Here is an 18,702-nt window from a genome sequence, read left to right on the forward strand (position 1 = left end):
GAAAACTGACTTTGGACTCGAGCGAAAAGTTCTGATGTCAGGGAACGTCGCAGCTGAAGCTGAGGCTAGTTTTCGACGAGTCTAGCGTCAAGGCGGATATCAAGTGCTATCGCGAATTACGACGGTGTGCGAGGACGGCTCAGAATGAAACAGTCTCCGGAGGAATCAAGCCTTTCCAACTCAGTGACAGCGAGCTGAATGGAGCCGGTTCAGCAACGCGAGTCAATCGGTGAGTGTGAGCTCACCACTGAGGCTAAAGTTGGGACGCAAGGCAGTGACGCGATGAGGCGAAAGGTTTCTCCAAAAGTTCTTTCGAATCCAAATTGCAAGTTTTCCTCCGAACCGGTGTCGACGTTGATAAAGAAAAGTATCGCAATACAACACACGGAGGGAGGAGAGAGAGAGAGGCAACAAACAAAATAAGGAAGGGAAGAACAGAAAAGGAGGGCGCACTAATCAAAAGATTTAGACGGTGTGCGAGACGTTGGCAGGGTTTTGACCGAGAGCCTTGGCGCGAGCCTCGAGTTTGGCGATCGACTTCTTTCCCCCTAGAGAGTGAGAGGTAGAAGGAAGGAGAAGGGAAAGGGAAAAAAGGGAGACAAAAACGAGAAGAGTCAGTTTTTTCAACTTCAACAGGGATAGCTTAGACTTAGCAAAATTTACTTAATCCTCCTCCCCATCTGTTTCGGTTAGCTTCTTGCTTGTCAGTGTAGTTGACCTTGATAGCGGAAACGAGCTTGGCGAGTTCAGCTTTGTCTTCAGGCTTGACCTCTCCGAACGCGAGAACCGAGGCAGTCTTGCGTCCGACGACGGCACCGAGACGAGCCTTGCCCTTGACGATCGTGTAAGGGATACCCATCTTGCGGCAGAGAGCGGGGAGGAAGACGACGAGTTCAATAGGGTCAACATCGTCGGCAATGACGACGAGGTTGGCCTTCTTGTTCTCGACGAGGGAAACGACGTGGTTCAATCCAGACTTGATGAAGAAGGGCTTCTTGGTTTCGTCGGACTTCTTTCCATCGGCGAGGTCGGCAGCCTTGGTCTCGAGACGAACCTTCTTCTCTTGCTTCGACTCTCCCTTGTACTTGTTCAAAAGACGGAAGAGTTGGGTGGCAGTGTTCTTGTCGAGGACGTTGGCGAATTGAGCGATCGCGGGGGGAGTCTTGAGACGTTGGTTGAGGATAACCTTTTGACGTTGAAGACGAACGTACTCGGGCCACTTGACGAAGCGGGTAAGGTCAGTGGTAGGGCGAACCGATTGACCTACAGTCGAGAGAGAGTCAACCGACGTAGCAAGAGAAAGCAAGAGAGAAGAGAAAGCGTACCGATGCCGAACGACTTGGGACGGGACTCGAAGAGAGGGTTGGTGGTCTTCTTCGAGGACTTGGTCTGGCCGGGGGCCTTAGCGACTTTCTTGGTAGGGGCCTGAATGAGTTCATACGAGCTGTCAGTAAGGGAGATCGGGAGAGAGGGGAGATGAAAAACTGACCTAGAAATAGTCAAGCGACGCAGGGGGAAAGGGGCAAAAAGCAGGTCATTAAGATTCGGTTCTACACGAGATACCGAAGAGCTCTACTGAGGTCGTCCCCCTTTCAAAGGACGACCTCCTGCGAACCCCCAAAAGAAGATTCTCCAACTCCAGCCACGAAGGCGGACACCAAGCAAGACTCGTTCAATGAAGAACAGGAGCTGCCCAAAAGGAGTATTGAACTCTTTGCATACGGGTAGTCGAAAGGAAGGGGAAGAGGGGTGTCTTTTTTTCAAGATCGAAGAGTCGAAGAGTCGTAACTAACCACTGTAGAAGGAGGAAGAGAGTCAGCGCTGCTAGGTGACGGATAGAATGCTTGAGTAAGTACTTTTAGATCAAGTGGTGTAGATTCGTCAAGTCGATGTGCACAAAGGAGAAAAAGTTCGTCGGTGGACAATTCGATTTTGAAGGAGCAGGCAAATTTCTCGACTCTGAGTTTTGGGCTTCCCCTGAGTCGTCGAGCTGCGTCGCTTCCTTTTCCTCGGTCACTGTTACCGTATCTCGTACGAGGCAAATAACGAGGTAGAGCTCAGCTCCGATTGTGAAGCGAAGCGAAATTATTCGATTGCAGTCAAGTCTTCGTTTCGCCCCAAAGTCTGTGCTTCCTTGCGATGCTGTCTCGATCGCTGTCAGTGACGAGAACGCTGTAGCACAGGAGCGACGCACTATGCAGCACGCGAGGTGAGAGACTGCAAGTCGCGCACCAAACGGGTCGAACACGAGCGAGCAACAGAAAAGTCGAAAAACTCCAACTGTTGAAATCCTCGCATCTCCTCGAGACGGAAGCGTGCTTCGCACCCAACAGTCTCCAAGCCTCAACCGCAACTTCTCTGCGATCTCTCCTACGTCCCTCGCATCATCATTCACATCTTTGACTGGCTTTTTGAATTTTGTTTTTTTCGAAGAATTCGCAATCACACATCGATTTTGCCCGTAACCCAGTCCCCAGCAGTCGCCTGATCCACCACCTCTGCCTCTTCCTGACTCTTGCGATAGATCGTGGGGGGGAGTGAATCCATTGCGATATGAACGGAACGGGAATACACAAAGAGCCGGTCGGAGGGGGAAGAAGGGGAAGAGGAGAAAGCGAGAGAGGTTGTGGGGGAAGGGAAACGTCGAGGTATGGGTCGAAAAGTCTCCGTTTATGCGGCGTGACGACGTTGCTCAGCTGCGGGTACGAACGAAGGTGAGTTGAGAGTGTAAGAGGGGAAAAGGAGAGATTTTCGAAAACTTACCGATAACACCGGTGAGCTCATCGACCTTGCGCTTGGCACGGCGGAGGGTACCGAGCTATTCGAAAAGCAGTCCGACGAGTCAGTATCCGTTTGTTCCTGTAACTTACGCGACTTGAAATCTGAATCCGAGTTCCGATTCTCCTCCTTTCCGACTCTCTGTTTTCTGATTATCCTGGTTTACTCCCGCTCTCTGTCACCCGCTCATTCGACAGACTGACTTCCATCGCTCCGACTGTGACCCTCTCTGTGGTAGTTGATTGATGAATTGATAAAACATACACGCCTCTTGGTGAGCTTTCGGGCCTTCTTGTCCTGTTTGGGGGGAGGGGACACGATCAGCGTTCGAACAACAAGCGTGATCAGAAGTAATGACTGACCTTGGAGTTACGGATCAACTCCATAACACGCCTCTCGTAAGGAGCGAATCCAGCGACCTCTCGGACGATGCTCTTGACGAACGAAGAGCGAGCCGATTGCTTTCCCTTGCGGTTCGAGGGCTTGGCGACCTTGGGGATAGCAGTGGTCGGGTGACCCTTGTTGAGTCCCCAGGGGAGGTCTTTTCGAGTTCGAGAGTGAGAGGAGAAGGAAGAAGAAGTCAGTTTCGGATCGAACGAGCAACGGGATCACAAGGACGATTGGTCTAGAACTCACTGGACCTAGCTACAGTGGACATCCTTGTAGTGGAAGTGGAACTAGACGACAGAGAAAGGCAAGAAGAGCGGCCCGGTTTCCTCTTCTCACTGAAAATTTCCTCAAAGTCGAAAAGGCGACCTCTCCTTTTCTCTCCCGTCTGAGCACCGCCCAACTGTCCTCGTAAGCTACTAGGAGCAACTAGAATCGATTCGCCGACCCGTCAACCCAGTCAAGTCCAGCCGCGCCGAGTTCTGCAGAGGGAAAGACGCCAGGAAATGCAAAGGGGGAAATACTCATTCAATCGGTTACACACGGCACAGAGAGGTTATAGAGTAGTACAGGAGGTATATTAGGTGGATTCAGCAGGGATTGAACGGCTCAGAATGGCTGCAGGACGGGATAACAGGTGAAGACTCTTCTTCTCTCAGAACTCGCTGGACTGACTCTCTCTCGACTCCTCTTCCTTCTATCTGTACCACTATCCATCCATCCGAACCTATCGCCAATTTGATCCCACCACTTTCGACCCAAACCCGCCAACTTGAAATTCCCTCTCTCATTTCCCTCGATACTCCACCTCTCGACAACCACAGATGGCCCGCAACTCCGACGTCTCGCCTTACATCGGCAAGCTCTCGCGCAGCAAGGTCTACGCCAAGAAGGGATTGTACAAGCGTCAACCCAAATCGGCCGCTCCCGCTGAAGGTGCTGCCGCCAAGGCTGAGGAGCCCGCGTACTACCCTGGAGACGACGTCCGTCAACCCAAGGTCTCGCGCAAGTCGATCAAGCCCGCCAAGCTCCGTTCGTCGATCGTCCCCGGTACCGTCGTCATCCTCCTCGCCGGTCGATTCCGTGGCAAGCGCGTCGTCGTTCTCGGTCAACTCCCTTCCGGTCTCCTCCTCGTAACCGGTCCTTTCAAGATCAACGGTGTCCCCCTTCGTCGCGTTAACCAGGCTTACGTTATCGCTACCTCGACCAAGGTTGATCTCGGTTCTTTCCAAGTGAGTTGAATCGCTGCTCTACGACGTTGGTTGGGCGGGGAAGGGAGGCACAACGAAAGGTAGACGCGGCGAGAGAAGGGTGGACTCGAGAGCTGGAGAACGACAGAAAGATCGTCGAAACTGACCCTTTTTAATTTTCATTTTCTATCAGCTCGACGCCAAGTTCAACGACGCTTACTTCGCCAAGGAGAAGACCGCTAAGCGATCGGGAACTGAGGGAGAGTTCTTCAAGGACGGAGAGAAGGAGAAGAAGGCGTTCCCCGCCGAGAAGGCTGCCGACCAAAAATCCGTCGACAAGGCCATCATCTCCGCCGTTGCCGGTGTCCCCAACCTTTCCAAGTACCTTTCGGCTACTTTCGGTCTCACCAAGGGACAATACCCTCACCTTTTGAAATTCGTAAGTCATTCCTGCGTGATCTCGAGACCAGAACTGAAAACTGATACCTATCTCGTCTGAACTCATCTTCCTCCCCTCCCCTCCCCTCCCCTCCCTTCCTTCTCTTCTCAACCACTTCCTCGCTCCTCACTTTCTGTAGTAAACTGATTATTCAGAGGAATGGATCTTAAAATCGGTGTAGAAAGAAAATCTGGTTGAACGGTGTGGAGTGATGCGTGCAAGCGGTCCCTCTTTCTTCTGTATTCAGCACGCGGTGGATGCGGACGCACTTGAGAGACAGCAGCGGACGAAGGAGACTCGCTCGCTCGGGACATCATGCTGCGTCGGAGTTTGCTCACGGATCGCTTCTTTGCTCGTTTTTTTCCCGCTCGACCCCCCTTTCCTCTCCTGCTCTCTCCAAAGTTCGATCTTCCCTTGAGAAGCGACATTCTGCTGTGAGCCTCTGGAGGTTAGCTCCGTACGACTCTTCCCAGATCAGCCATCGCTCCCCCGCCCTGCTCACAGAGCAATCGATCCTTAACACCTCCCGACACGTTCACACCAGATTCACAGCCCGCCGGTAAGTCAAGGTCAGACGTTCCGATGTGTGTAGAGAAGTAAGCTGACTCACTTTCGCACAACGTCGTTCTTTCCGCTTGATTCAGGTTCAGCAAGGTCGGACTAGGATGGCATCGTCCGACGGCGATCTCGCCCATGAGCCTGACGAGTCGACATACCTAGCTTTGCCTCCTCGATCGGAAGAAGAAGGAACGGCAGGATCCACCGAAACGACTTCGGTCGAGTCTCGTCCACCGTCGCCATCGCCCTCGACTGTGTCGTCTTGCTCGTTCTCCAGCTTCTCCACGGCACCAACACCTGAAGAAATCGAAGTCAGGGACACCTCGAGATGGCCATCCGGCGGATTCGAGCCAAGTTGGATGGAGTCGAGGTCCTCTTCCGACGAAATCGACGACGACGATTCTTTCCACGACGTGGAGCACTTCACTCTCGTAACACCTCGACAGCCTTTCAACTCTATTCGTCGTCTCCCTCTCGAACCTCTCCTTCCTCAACGATTCAATTCTCCGTCCGTCTTTCTCGATCCTGATCGTTCGGGCTACAGAATCACCTCTATCTCCCTCGGCAATCTCGACGATCGTACGTTTCACCGGTTCGCGGTAGAGCGAAGAGTCCCGATCGATAATGGACGACTCGCTCTACTGCCAGGAGGAGGAGGAGGACTCGCGTTGTCGGGCTATGGATTCGAATACGATTCAGCGTTTCACCTCACTTTCCCTCCCGGTTCGGTTCAAGCTCTCCACTTCCTCCAATCTCCAGTCTCGCCGCATAGAACTGCACCAGAGGACGAGGTCGACCGAATCTCCCTCATCGTCTCGACTTGGCAAACTCCAATCTTCCGAGCTTCAACGAGTTCTCGCAACGATTTCGTCGAAACGAGCACTCCTCGCGTATCAGCCCTCGACGAGGAGCACTGTCGACTCGTCCCTTACCTCTCGCAATACTTCCTCATCGAGCTCTCTTTCGCGAAGAACGAAATCTTCAACCCGTTCGAACCACTTCCTTCCTCGTTCGAGAACTTCCTCTTCGACCTCGATCAACTCGAAGGATTCCCATCACCGACCTATCTTGACTCTACCAACTTCTCGGTGGATCGAGTACCCCAGTCGGAGTACTCTCAAGAAGTCCTCGAACGCCTTTCGACCTCGTTTGGAGAATTCGATTCACCTTCTCTCACTTTCCCCCTCGAATGGATCGTCCGCGACGCCACTCTGACTCCGGACGAGGTGTTACTCTTGATTAAGGAGCATGTAAGGGCGTGGGAAGTAACGGCGGATTATGACGAGCACGTCGTCGAGGAAATCCTGTACGAGCTGAGGACGACTTTGGTCGAGAAAAGCCTCGGTCGATTCAACGCGTACAAGAGGAAGGAGTCGAAGCAAGAGAATGAAAGGTTCAAGTTTGAGGGAGTGGAGAAAGAAGCGGAATTCGCGAGACAGAAAGTACTCGAACGAAGGAAGGCGGGAAACGCTGATCTCCTCGGAGGAGGAAAGACGGTCTCGGGAAGACGCAAAGGGAGTCGGAAAGTCACAGAAGAGGACAGGAGGAAAAGGAATCTGTACTGGTCGAAAAGTGTCGTTGTTACTCCGAGTGGATCGATTCGAGTACAAGGGAAGAACGTCGACAAGGTTAGTTTCCTCTAGCCCTCCGACTGCTGAGCTACTCAGCTGACGTTCTCGACACCAGACAAACTCTGTCATCCGAAGCAACTTTGACGGAGTCGATCATTTCCTTCGCGTTTCGTTCAAGGAGGAAGACGGTCTCCAGCTCAGTACCGTCGGAGGCACCGAAGCTCAGGCGCAACACGAATTGTTCGAGGGATCGATCGCTCGTATACTCAAAGATGGTCTCATCTTTGGTGGCCGAAAGTTCGAATTCTTGAGGTGAGCGCCGAGCGAGTTCTCAATTCTGCATCATGAAGTTGAGCTTTCTTTCGTGCTACAGTTACTCTCAAGCCTCGCTACGAGAAGCTTCAGCTATCTTCCTCGCACCCTTCCCCTCGACCATCGTTCGAAACGGTATCCGCTCGACTCGTTTGATCGATGCCGCTCAAGTCCGTGCGTCGATGGGTCATTTCGAAAAGTGTTCGTTTCAACCTGCAATGCTTGGAGCGAGATGGAGTCAACGCTTCACGACGACGAGTGGATTGGTTGTTCTGAGGGATCATCAGATTCACCGGATTGAGGACATCGTCGAGCGCGATGCTGAGGGAAACAAGATTACTTGTCATACGGACGGAGCGGGACTACTCTCGCCAAAGTAAGTTTCCAGGCTCTTCTGCCTCTCAGAGTGTTGAAGCTGAAATCAGGACTTGTACAGATTGCGAGATGAGCTTTGCAAAGCTCTGATCGAAAACGGGTACCGACTCAGCTCAATCGCTCCTTTCCCTTCCGTCTTCCAGATCCGCCTCGGAGGCTACAAGGGGATTCTCGCGGTCGACAACACCCAAGAAGGGGAAGGAGTAGGAATCGCCGTCAGACCGTCGCAGGAGAAGTTCTTCGGACTCGCAGACAGCGATACAGGAGATTCGTTCGTGCTCAATATCGCAAAAGCTTTCGATCGACCTCGTCCCCTCAGACTTAGTGAGTTGCAAGTAACTTGCTCCCTGCAAAATGCTGACGACTCTTTTGCTCAGATCGACCGCTCATCTCCGCTCTCGAAGATTTGGGAATCGAACCAAGCGTCTTCCTTCGATACCAACGCAAGGCAGTCGCATCGCTCACCCTTCCTCGAGACGCAAGCGTCTTCCGAGCAGCCCATATACAGCTCGTCTCCTCGTCGCTCGGAGGTCCTTCAGGTTTTCACCAACTCCTGAAATCATTCGCTCAACTTGATCAGCTCCCACTTTCTCTCCTCCGCGACGAGCCCTTTCTCCGACAAGCTCTCGACGTCGTCAGAATCCGAGTCCTCCGCTCGTACAAGTACCACGCTTCGATTCCTCTTCCCGATTGTCGACTACTCGTCGGAGTTCCAGACGAAGACGGAATTCTCGAGGAAGATGAAGTCTACATCGCTCTTCGAGATCCTCAATCCCCCGATACGGTCGAATATATAGAAGGTCGAATCGCTATCACGAGAAGTCCGACTATCGATGCTGGAGATGTCAGAATCGTCAATGCGATCGGAAGATTCGAGGGAGTTTCGAGGTTGACTTCGTCGGACAACTGTATCGTGTTCCCTACGAAGGGCAAAAGGAGTCTGTCGTCGATGATGGGCGGCGGAGACCTCGATGGAGGTGAGTTCATTTGCTGTTTCGCTCGAAATACTGAAAGAACTCTCGTCTGACGATCGCTCGGAACGTGCGCCAGATACCTATCAGGTCTGTATCTCCTTTATCTCTAACGGTGTAGACTGAAAAGGCTGACTTAACCCCGCGCTACTAACGCAGATCATCACCCTACCCGATCTCATTCCCGACAAAACGTTCCCTCCTCTTTCTCACGCTGCGCAACCGCCTCTCGAGCTCGACCGTCCCGCCACAATCGACGACGTCGCCGACTGCTTCGTACACTATATCGAGAACAACATGGTCGGTGCGATCGCCACTCGACATTTGTTCGTAGCGGATAAAAGTCCTCAGCACGGTCGTGACCCGATCGCGATCAAGCTCGCTGAACTTCACAGGTAAGGAGCTTCGTCTCGCTTGGTATCTCAAAGCCCTCGTATTGACTCTACTTCCGCTCGAAGCCATTCTGTTGACTCCCCCAAAACCGGTCGAGTCGTCAAGAACGAAGATTTACCCCGAATGCCGGACTACCTTCGACGAGAACGACCCGATTTCCTCCAACCCGAGAACCGAGAATACGCTCTCGATCTAGGATACTACAATTCAACCCGAGCTTTGGGACAACTTTACCGAGATATCGATTACGAACAGATAAAAATCCCTCAAGAACTCGTCAATGAGGAAAATGTTCCGCCTCTCCAACAGCGAGACGGTCAATCCTCTGCATTCAAGAAATTCGAGTCCATCGTCGACGAACGGATCACAACCCTCCTCGGAACGACAATCTCGGAGCTCGAATCGGATTCTCGTGAATTACGTCCTTCGTCCCTCGAGCTCCGCACCTCGTTCTGTTCCTTCCTTCGAGACCTGGCGACCGTTCACTCTTTTCCTCGAACGGGAGGTCGAAAGTTGAGCGAGGTCGAAATCTTCGCCGTGACGAATCTGGCGACTTCGACGAGGGACACCGTTGCGAGAGGAAACGCAGTCGTCGCGATGGGGACTCAGTTGGAATCGCTCGTTGAATGGTTGAAGAGACAATTGGGGAGTGGGACGAAGGATGGGATTGGGAAGATGAGAGCGGCTTGGAAGGTCGGAATCGAGGAGAAAGAGGAGGATTGGCAGTACGGAGCGAGAGCGTTCGGTTGGATCTGTCTATCGATCTTGTTGGAGAACTTGCTGAGGTTCGAGGGAGAGACGGAGAAGGAGAAGGAAGGTCCCTCGACGTCAAAGGTCAGGCAGGAGAATGGGAAGAAGAAGGAGAAAGAACCGGTTCAAGCTCAATCTCAAGCTCAAGATTTGGTTGATTCTGATTCACCTCTTTCAAACATCGACTCTACTGCTCGATCTCCGCCTTCCGTAGTTTTCAAAGGCCTACTTCCGCCGAAGGTCGAACCGAACCCGAAAGCCGCTTCTTCTCTTGCCTCTCCCGCTCGGCCCGCCCTAGCCTCAGCAGATCGTAACAACAATCTTCCCCCCACTCCCTCTCCTTCTCCCTCGACTCGCTTCCAGCACCACCATCCTCTCTCCTCTCAATCTCTTTCCCTCACTCCCCATCTTCCCCTAATCGATGAAGTCCCTCCTCCTCCTCCTCCTCCTCCGGAATCACGATCCCATGTCGTCAAATCCCTCACGATCACCCGTTCGACTCCTCAGAACCAGAAGATTGAGAAGAAGAAGGTGGATGAGGATACGGAGGATGTTTGGCAGACGGAACGAATGATTGAGAGGTCGTATTCGGCTTACTCGAGCTCTTACTCCTCCAGAGCTTCTTCTTCTTCGGCGACGAGATCGTTCGGAGGAGCGTCGAAGAGGACATGGAAGAAGAAGGAAAGATCAATGGAGGGTTGGGCATCGACGAGAAGGGGACTTGGAGCGGTCGACGCTGAGAAGAGCGAGGAGACGAGTGAGTCGTCATCAGATGAGGAGGACGAAGGAGAGATCCTCGGACAAGGACGATCAGGAGGAACTGGTGACGGGAACAACCAGGAGGAGGAGGAAACGAAACCGAAATGGAGTGGTGGATGGGAGACTGCGAAGAGTTCGGAGGAGAAAGGGAAAGCGAAGAGTATTGGATTCTTCGGGAGGAGTAAGAATCGAGAGAGGGGATGGAAGTAGCGGTGAACGAGCTGGGAGAGAAGAGTGATGGTTATGCGAAGCGGGTCTTCGAGAGGGACGACCGGACGGAGATGCTTGCGGAGGATGAGTGGTTCTACAATAAATCATGGAACGAAGGGAAATCCTACGATCTCTCGACCCGTCGAGAGCGAGAGAGAGAAAACAGCAGAACGAATAAAAGGAGGTGAGGTTTGAAAGTCGAAAAGTGCTGAAAACAGCGAGGAGTGTCGGAGACATATTGTACGAGAGAGACGACTAAACGATCCGATTCGGGTCCAGTCTATACAGATTCACTCCCTGCGAAACGAATAAACGGCTTCGATTCAGCTATTTCCTCGATTCTCATACGCGTGAGAGGACAATTTGCTTACCTTCACTAGGCCTTTTGTCGCTACTTTCGCTCTCACTAACGCCAGTAAGACTTCGTTGATCCGTACTTGAGGTATCGGTGGAGTCGCGCTTGCGAGATGTTTCGTTAGATCGCTGACTACAGTCGTGCGAGCAGAATCAACTCGTCAGTTTCGAGACATCACGTAGAGACAGAGCTACATGACTTACGCCCCATTCCGTTCGGGTGTTCTTTCAAGGTCCATAACACGTTTTCACATTCTCTTCTGCGGTTTTCTCGTAGGTTGATCGGTAAGAGAGGGAAGACTGGATCCGCGAAAGCCTATCAGACTCAGAAATAGCTGATCAGTTCTACGACTCTCGCGAGATTCGGAGATGAGGGGAACATGCCGAGCTTACCGCGATTTCCTCTTTCCTCCGTTTGATCGAAACTCCTCCCGCTGCACTCGTCCCAACTCTTCCAGTCCCCCTCCCTCTCCCTCTCGCGATTCCACTCCCACCTCTCCCTCTCCCCATCGCCGAAGTAGATCTCGAAGTCGCCGAAGACGAGGAGGGATGGTGAGTGAAGCTTTGTTCGTCGTTTGTGACAAAAGTCGAATCTGCCATCGTTGTAGTTCTGTCTCCTTCTCCTTCATGGTCATCGTATCTCGCGTTAGGCGAATCAGGAGTTCGTGCACGAGCTGCTGCTGCTTCTTGTTGTTGCTGCTGTTCTTGTCGTTGTCGTCGTTCGTTCAATAAATCAAAATTTATTTTATTCGGTGGCTACACATCTCGCACCCAAAAAAACATCAGCTCCCAGCACTGAAGAGCTAGTAGTGAGTAGTGAGCTCACATGTTTAAAGTCAAACGTGTAACTGTTTATCCTCAAGCCGTACAAATAACTCGCAAACCCTTCATTGAACCGATCCAAATTACTACTAATCTGACTCAACCCTTCGCAATTCGCTACGAGATCCGAAACCGAATCCGACAACTCCGCAAAGAGGGGACTTAGATGGGCGAGGGAGGAGGAAGAGTCGGAGGTTGAGGAGTCGCCGAAATGGGAGGATTGAGAATGGGAGAGCGAGAGGGAACGGAGGGAGTGGGAGGAGATACGCCGTAAGGGTGTTGTGGGCCGTGAAGGGCGGGTACCGGTCATTGTGGGAGCGAGTTGAGGGAGAGTAAACAAGGACGCGATCGAATTTCGGCGCGAGGTGAATCAACTTTTCTGAGTGCTTCGACGGGGAGACGTGTAGAGCGAGTAGAGGAGAGATGTAGTAGCTCGTAGTGGTACTCGTGAGGTCCAGGAAGAAGGAGAGGAGCGAGAAGAAGGTACCGCCTCGAGCTCGTTTCGTCTCCTTCTCTCTCTTTCTCCCACTTCCTCGGCGCGGAACCGCTCCCACGACGAGAGTACTCAACTGCGATGTCAGGCTACGATCCCCCTTACCCAGTCTACACGGACCCAAACTTCCCTGCTCCCTCTTACGATCAACATCAGCAACCCTCTTCAAACTCTTACGACCCATACGGAGGACAGAACGCAGTAGTAGATCATCAAGGATTACAACCAGGTACTGCAGATTACAGTAACCCTCTCCAGTACCAACAACACTCGACGCACGATCCTTTCAATCCACCTCCGACTGTTCCTCATTCAACCTCTTCCCCTTATGGTGACTCTCAATGGGCTCAACCTGTACCCCAACCGGCGAATCAAGGAGATTTGGGAGATTATCATCATCCATTAGGACCTCCTCATTCTCATTCTTTCGATTCCTCGAACACCCACAACCCTCAAGATCCATTCGCATCTCAAGCTCATCTAGGAGGAGCTTCCAACGCAGGTCATCAAGATCCAACCGACGACGAACCCGATTCAGCTCCTTTATTGCATCAGCATAACCGATGGTCGACGAATCAACCAGGAGGGACGAGCGGACCTTTCCCAGGTCAAGCGGATCCTTCGATCGGATTACCAGGAGGATTCGATCCGACTCTACTAGGAGGAGGACAACCAGGAGGAGGGGGAGGGTATTCGGATGATATTCCGATTGCAGTGCAGTATGGTTCGATCCCGCAGAGACAACCTCGTCGTTATAAAACTGTCAAACGTGAGCTTTTCTCCTCCATTTCTACCTCTCCTCTCGACGAGACTTGCTGATGTAGAGGGGGTGAGTAACTAGGAGTACAACTGTATAACGGTAACCTCGTGTTGGATTGTCAAGTCCCACCGAAACTGTTAGAACGAGTTCCGAGGAAAGATGATCGAGAATTCACTCACATGCGCTATACCGCCGTTACCTGCGACGTGAGTCCCCCATCACTCCCCTCTCGTTCCTCAATCGAATGGAGGAGTACTGACGATGTTGGCGCGAACGCGAGAGCAGCCGGATGAGTTCTTGAACGAAAGATACAGTTTACGACAAATCTTGTACGAAACTCCTCGAAGAACTGAACTATTCATCGTACTCACTATGTATAACGTAAGTCTCGAGAGCTCTCTCATCAGTGACTCACTTGTTAGATGTCAGAGCGCTGATAGGATGAGTAATTCCGCGACTGCAGGAAGATGAAGTTTTGTTTTGTCGAACAATGCATGGAGTCATGAGTGGGTTTCTTCTTCTTTGAATCGAGTACGAGTACTGAAAGAATTGGATCCTACAGAAAACATTCAGCACTTGTGCGAACGGAATCGATCGAAAACTTGGGGAGCCGACGGATGGAAGAAAGGTGCACTCTCCCTCTCTCTCTCCCTCTCTCTCTCCCTCTTCTCTCCCTCTTCGTATCCATGACTGACTCACCTTCTCGTCCTCAGTTGTCGTCTGTATCGTTTCCGACGGACGAGCGAAGATCAATTCCCGAACTCTTTCAGTTCTCGCAGCGATGGGAGTCTATCAAGACGGAGTCGCGAAGAACGTCGTCGCTGGGAAACCCGTAACGGGTCATTTGTACGAGTATACGACTCAGGTTAGTATTGATCCGGATTTGAAAATGAAGAGTGCGGAGAGAGGAATCGTACCGGTACAAATGTGTGTGGTCGACTCGTCTCTCTTCCCGTCTCTCTCGCATTCTTGCTCGAAACTGATGATGTCCTTTTTGAGTTTCTAGTTGTTTCCTTCTGAAAGAGAAGAAGTAATCCCCCATCCCTCTCTCCCTCCCTTCTTGGAGAAAGAAAGAAACTCACGCTTCGCTTGGAAACGATGACGAACAGCGCAAAGAAGATCAATTCTCATCGATGGTTCTTCAACGCGTTCGGACCCATCTTGCAACCCAACGTTTGTGTCTTGTTGGATGTCGGAACTCAACCGGGTCCGACTTCGATTTATAAACTTTGGAAAACTTTCGATGTCAGTTCCTCCCGGCTTTCATCTCATCTCTTGCAGAATACGAGCATGGACGAAGAACTGATGGAATCGAGTCGAGCGTGACAGTTGAATTCGAACGTCGGTGGAGCTTGTGGTGAAATCGTTGCTTTGAAAGGGAAGTACTTTAGGAACTTGTGAGTTTTCCCATCTCTCTCTCACTGCTATCTCACTATCATCGATTCATCTCTCGAAGAGGGCAAAGAGCGAGACTGCTTGACAATCATTGTTCGAATTAGGTTGAATCCACTCGTCGCAGCTCAGAACTTCGAATACAAGATCTCGAGTGAGTCTCCCACCTCCGCCGTCATTCCCTAACCCACGGAGTCAATAGCAGGCAGAGGAACTGACTCGATCGCTCGGACTGCCTCAATAGACATCCTCGATAAACCTCTCGAATCGATTTTCGGTTACATCACAGTTTTACCCGGAGCTTTCTCTGCTTGTGCGCCTGCCGTCTCTCTCATCTCTATCTCTGAAAAGATGGCCTGATGAAGTGGGTGGCCTGGCGCGCAGATCGGTACATCGCGCTACAGAACAACGATAAAGGAGAAGGACCTCTGAAGGAATACTTCAAAGGTGAAACGCTACATCATTCGGTCGATGCGTAAGTCTCTCATCTATCTTTTCGAATCGTTCCGAGACCCTGAGAAGCGGGAGGCTGATTCTCTTTGTTCGATCCGGTTCGACAGCGATCTTTGGACAAAGAACATGTATCTAGCCGTACGAATCTCTCCCCTCTCTTTCTCTATCGCTATTGCAGATATTGATACCGTGCTCTCTCGCTCACCTATAGGAGGATCGAATTCTATGCTGGGAACTAGTCGCGAAACGAGGTTCTGCGTGGCTACTTCACTACCAGCGATCCGCCTACGCCGTCACCGTGCGCTCTTGTTCCTCACGTTACACATCTGTCGAAGCTGATGTACGATGGTGGAGAGCTCCACAGGATGTACCCGATGGAGTAGCGGATTTGATTTCTCAACGACGTCGATGGTTGAACGGTTCTTTCTTTGCGGGTTTACATGCGAGTTATCATTTCGGTTACATTTATCGGTTCGTCGTCTTGAGCTTCTTACCCTTTGACGTCGAATCGCGGGGAACTGAGGCATCAATGGAGAATGAACAGATCGGATCATACGATTTGGAGGAAAACTTGGTTACACGTTGAACTTCTCTATCAAACTTTCCAACAGTTGTTCGCTGTACGGCGTACTCTCTCTCTCTCCGGTCATGAGAGGTGGGAAGAAGACAGATTGCTGACTCACGACCGGCTTTTGAATTCGATAGTGGTTCGCTTTGGCGAATTGGTATATCATTGTGAGCTGATCTCCCGTCCGCACTCTGAGCCTGAGGCAATGAGCTGACACGTCTTGTCTTTCCCATTCCCGCGCTCGTTCAGTTCGTAAGCTTAGACTCATCCCTTCGTCTGGAATGCCAAAGCTCGAAAGCTGACACAGGCTTCAACTGTTTGTTCAGCGTATTCTCACCTCATCACTCGCGGATCCTTCTTTCAACATCACCGGGATCCGTTACCTCAACATTACTCTCGAATACGTTTACCTCGGTGCTCTCGGTAAGTCTCCTCTCTTCCTCCCTATCTCTCACACTTCGTCTTACGCTCGATACATATGCTCACCTTTCTCCGCGCTCGTCGCAGTGTGTTGCTTCTTACTCGCGCTAGGAAATCGACCTCAAGGTTCTCGAGGAATGTATATTCTCATCATGTCTCTTTACGCTATCATGACCGTTTACATGCTGGTCAGTCCTCTTCCCTCCTTCAATATAATCTTGAGAGGCAAGAGGCTGACAATCATTATGTAGATCGCTGCGGGAGTCATCACTTATTACGGAGTTGAGAACGCGAAAGATGCGATCGAAGCTGATGGAGGTAGATTCTCGGTCGGTGCCGTCTTTGGGAACGCTACTTTCAGGTTCGCTCCTCTCTCTATTCAGGTCCGACATCCGAGAAAGGGCGTGAGCTGAACTGGTTGGAGGATGAAATATTCAGGAATATCATCATTTCCATGGTTTCGACTTATGGATTGTACTTTTTCGCGAGTTTGATCTTCTTCGATGTGCGTAACATCTCAACCTCGTCAGCAATGTTCGTTCGCTAACCTGGAGGTGATCTCACAGCCCGCTCACATGTTTACGAGTTTCATTCAATACTTGTTACTCGCTCCCTCTTGGATCAACGTGATCAATGTGTACTCGTTCTGTAACGTTCAAGATGTACGTCCCTTCTCTGTACACTTCCGTCGCAGGCCACTAACTCGTCTCTTTCATTCATTCAGGTGACTTGGGGTAACCGACCGGAAGAAAAAGTTTCAAACGATCTCGGAGCTGCCCCTGCTTCTCAAGGAGGCAAAGTCGAAGTCGCGGTCCCGTCTCGCGAAACCGATATCAACTCAGCCTACGACGATGCTCTGCACGTTTTGAGTCAAAAAGCACCGAAGGAAGTCAAGACGGTCGATATCGAAACGAGAATGACTGATAGTTATCGAGCGATTCGAACCAACGTGAGCAGACATCGATCTTTGACCTAGGGAGAAGGAAGCTGATCCCTAGATATCGATGTTCGGTACACAGGTCGTTCTCGCATGGACTTTAACGAATGGAGCTCTCGTCGCTGCAATCTTGTCAACTTCTGCTGGAGATACCCTCACGACAACTCGGACGAACGTGTATATGGCGTTCTTGCTATATTCCGTTGCTGGGTTGGCCGCGTTCCGATTCGTTGGGTCGACAGTTTATAGTATCTTCTGGTTATTCCAGGTTAGTCTTTCTCTCTCTTCTCCGCTCCTCGTTCGGAGCAGCAAATGTCTGATGAGTCTTCGCCTCTCTTGCGTAAACAGAACTAGACCTCTTCTACTTCTTCGATCATTCTGTACAACTCTACCTTTTCTTCCTCCGAAGCTCATTCGAGTCTTGACGTTTCCTCCTCCCTCACGATCTTATGATACCCACTCCCTCAATCTTCATCACGCCCTTATTCGTTCGCTGTACTTCAGTCGGAAATGTTCCCCTTTTCTCAATCTCTTTTTCTTCACCTCTTCGCAACCCATCTCTGAAATTCTGCGAAATATAGACACTTTCTTCTTTCTCTCTAATCTCTCTCGTCCACTGTCCTCTCCGTGCGAGTCCTTGACGAATGAGTGTTTGCAGCGCGATCTGCGTGTCTACCATTTCCACCCGCCAACTCCCGCATTGATGACCGGTCTACTCTTCCCCAATCCGACTCCATCGATCTGAGTCAACCCTCTCAAACTTGATCTCCATTGATCCTGTTTCTTCTGTCTCCTCAACTGTTCCTTCGTTTCCCCTTCGGCGAGTAACACGTGAAGTTTTGAAGAAGGGTGATGTTTGATCCCGTGTCGTCCGCGACCTTTGATATCTAGTCGTGCTAGAGCGGGTCCTTTCGTTACCCAGGATTGAGCTGCGCAAGTTCGGGAAACGGGAGTCAGACTTGGAGTGTGAGAGAAGAGGGAGAAAGGGAGAGAATAGTTTACCGATTACGAGTTTTTCTCGTCGAAGTCCTTTCGCGACAGCATGATCACGAGCTAACGCAATCATCGATAGTAACCTAGGTGCTTGCTTCTTTTGCGTAGCCTGCGAGTACGAATCGAAGAAATTCAGAGTTAGCTCAATTGAAACTTAAATCAACCTCTCTGAAAACACTTCTCGACTCGCCTGTAATTGTAGTAGAGCTTCATCTGCCGTTCTCCCCGCTACTAATCTCGCCAAATCGTTCAACTTTCTCTTTGAAGTCTTGAAATTCGCCGTCGAGGATTTATGCTACCCATCTCCCTCCTCATCTCATCAGCTCAAACTGGTTCGAACTTGAGGAGAGCTTAAGAGGAGCTCACGAAAGTAGGTTTCTTGGTAGATAGTTGATAAGAGTCTTGTCGGGAGAGTAAAACTTCTTCTTCTTCGACTGCTGAATCAAACAATCCTTTAGGTTGTTCTGTGGGCGCAGTATTCACTGGGGAAGCTTCAGGAGTGGAGTCATTGTCTTTCTTGCGCCGAGGGAGGAGGTCTCGTAGCGAGGAGAGGGAGAAGGAGGCATGGCGTCGTTGGGAGGAGAAGACGGGAGAGGGAGTAGAGGGGAGAGCTCGGCTTAGCGTGTGCAGTGTTTGTAAGGCGGATCTTGTACTCTGCATGGTTGTAGTGGGGTGATCGTGATGCGGAGAGAGCAGCTTCGAGACATCCGAAGTTGATCGCGACTTTCCGGGAAATTTCGCAACGAGTGAGAAGGCAACGAGTAGCAGATTCGAACGAACTAAGCCTGAAACGAAGTGAAGTACAGAGATAGAAAAT

General features: G+C 51.2%; 7 protein-coding genes across 7 annotated transcripts; 3 read left to right on the plus strand and 4 right to left on the minus strand.

Moving 5' to 3' along the window:
• Positions 1 to 465: 465 nt before the first annotated feature.
• Positions 466 to 1,720, minus strand: JCM6883_006537 (uncharacterized protein; the record flags this gene model as incomplete). Its single annotated transcript, XM_076634571.1, has 4 exons — positions 466 to 548; positions 664 to 1,263; positions 1,326 to 1,425; positions 1,685 to 1,720. The coding sequence occupies 4 exons, from the start codon at positions 1,718 to 1,720 to the stop codon at positions 466 to 468; spliced, it is 819 nt and encodes a 272-aa protein (XP_076485450.1).
• Positions 1,721 to 2,670: 950 nt separating this feature from the next.
• JCM6883_006538 (uncharacterized protein) lies at positions 2,671 to 3,436 on the minus strand (the record flags this gene model as incomplete). Its single annotated transcript, XM_076634572.1, has 5 exons — positions 2,671 to 2,696; positions 2,764 to 2,818; positions 3,043 to 3,075; positions 3,141 to 3,319; positions 3,415 to 3,436. The coding sequence occupies 5 exons, from the start codon at positions 3,434 to 3,436 to the stop codon at positions 2,671 to 2,673; spliced, it is 315 nt and encodes a 104-aa protein (XP_076485451.1).
• A 553-nt stretch (positions 3,437 to 3,989) lies between these two features.
• On the plus strand, positions 3,990 to 10,693 carry JCM6883_006539 (uncharacterized protein; the record flags this gene model as incomplete). The annotated part of the gene is made up of 10 exons (XM_076634573.1): positions 3,990 to 4,376; positions 4,549 to 4,794; positions 5,439 to 6,980; positions 7,039 to 7,235; positions 7,297 to 7,611; positions 7,672 to 7,934; positions 7,988 to 8,587; positions 8,661 to 8,671; positions 8,741 to 8,976; positions 9,040 to 10,693. The coding sequence occupies 10 exons, from the start codon at positions 3,990 to 3,992 to the stop codon at positions 10,691 to 10,693; spliced, it is 5,451 nt and encodes a 1,816-aa protein (XP_076485452.1).
• Positions 10,694 to 10,948: 255 nt separating this feature from the next.
• DAM1 (Dam1p) lies at positions 10,949 to 12,179 on the minus strand (the record flags this gene model as incomplete). The annotated part of the gene is made up of 5 exons (XM_076634574.1): positions 10,949 to 10,990; positions 11,065 to 11,180; positions 11,252 to 11,363; positions 11,441 to 11,803; positions 11,874 to 12,179. 5 exons carry the CDS (start codon positions 12,177 to 12,179, stop codon positions 10,949 to 10,951), a joined length of 939 nt encoding a protein of 312 aa, XP_076485453.1.
• Positions 12,180 to 12,443: 264 nt separating this feature from the next.
• On the plus strand, positions 12,444 to 14,156 carry JCM6883_006541 (uncharacterized protein; the record flags this gene model as incomplete). Its single annotated transcript, XM_076634575.1, has 7 exons — positions 12,444 to 13,131; positions 13,204 to 13,328; positions 13,408 to 13,503; positions 13,586 to 13,628; positions 13,685 to 13,750; positions 13,836 to 14,049; positions 14,129 to 14,156. 7 exons carry the CDS (start codon positions 12,444 to 12,446, stop codon positions 14,154 to 14,156), a joined length of 1,260 nt encoding a protein of 419 aa, XP_076485454.1.
• Positions 14,157 to 14,220: 64 nt separating this feature from the next.
• Positions 14,221 to 17,246, plus strand: JCM6883_006542 (uncharacterized protein; the record flags this gene model as incomplete). Its single annotated transcript, XM_076634576.1, has 18 exons — positions 14,221 to 14,367; positions 14,452 to 14,519; positions 14,622 to 14,668; positions 14,759 to 14,827; positions 14,899 to 14,989; positions 15,075 to 15,105; positions 15,179 to 15,265; positions 15,332 to 15,438; positions 15,512 to 15,587; positions 15,673 to 15,702; positions 15,862 to 15,958; positions 16,043 to 16,143; positions 16,207 to 16,316; positions 16,394 to 16,460; positions 16,522 to 16,617; positions 16,680 to 16,904; positions 16,975 to 17,160; positions 17,241 to 17,246. The coding sequence occupies 18 exons, from the start codon at positions 14,221 to 14,223 to the stop codon at positions 17,244 to 17,246; spliced, it is 1,641 nt and encodes a 546-aa protein (XP_076485455.1).
• Positions 17,247 to 17,564: 318 nt separating this feature from the next.
• MRPL22 (mitochondrial 54S ribosomal protein uL22m MRPL22) lies at positions 17,565 to 18,545 on the minus strand (the record flags this gene model as incomplete). The annotated part of the gene is made up of 4 exons (XM_076634577.1): positions 17,565 to 17,821; positions 17,895 to 17,994; positions 18,076 to 18,180; positions 18,252 to 18,545. The coding sequence occupies 4 exons, from the start codon at positions 18,543 to 18,545 to the stop codon at positions 17,565 to 17,567; spliced, it is 756 nt and encodes a 251-aa protein (XP_076485456.1).
• Positions 18,546 to 18,702: the final 157 nt, after the last annotated feature.

The sequence above is a fragment of the Sporobolomyces salmoneus genome (assembly GCF_050403485.1).
Source record: "Sporobolomyces salmoneus JCM6883 DNA, S_salmoneus_JCM6883_v1_ctg64, whole genome shotgun sequence".
Classification (NCBI taxonomy): Eukaryota; Fungi; Basidiomycota; class Microbotryomycetes; order Sporidiobolales; family Sporidiobolaceae; genus Sporobolomyces; species Sporobolomyces salmoneus.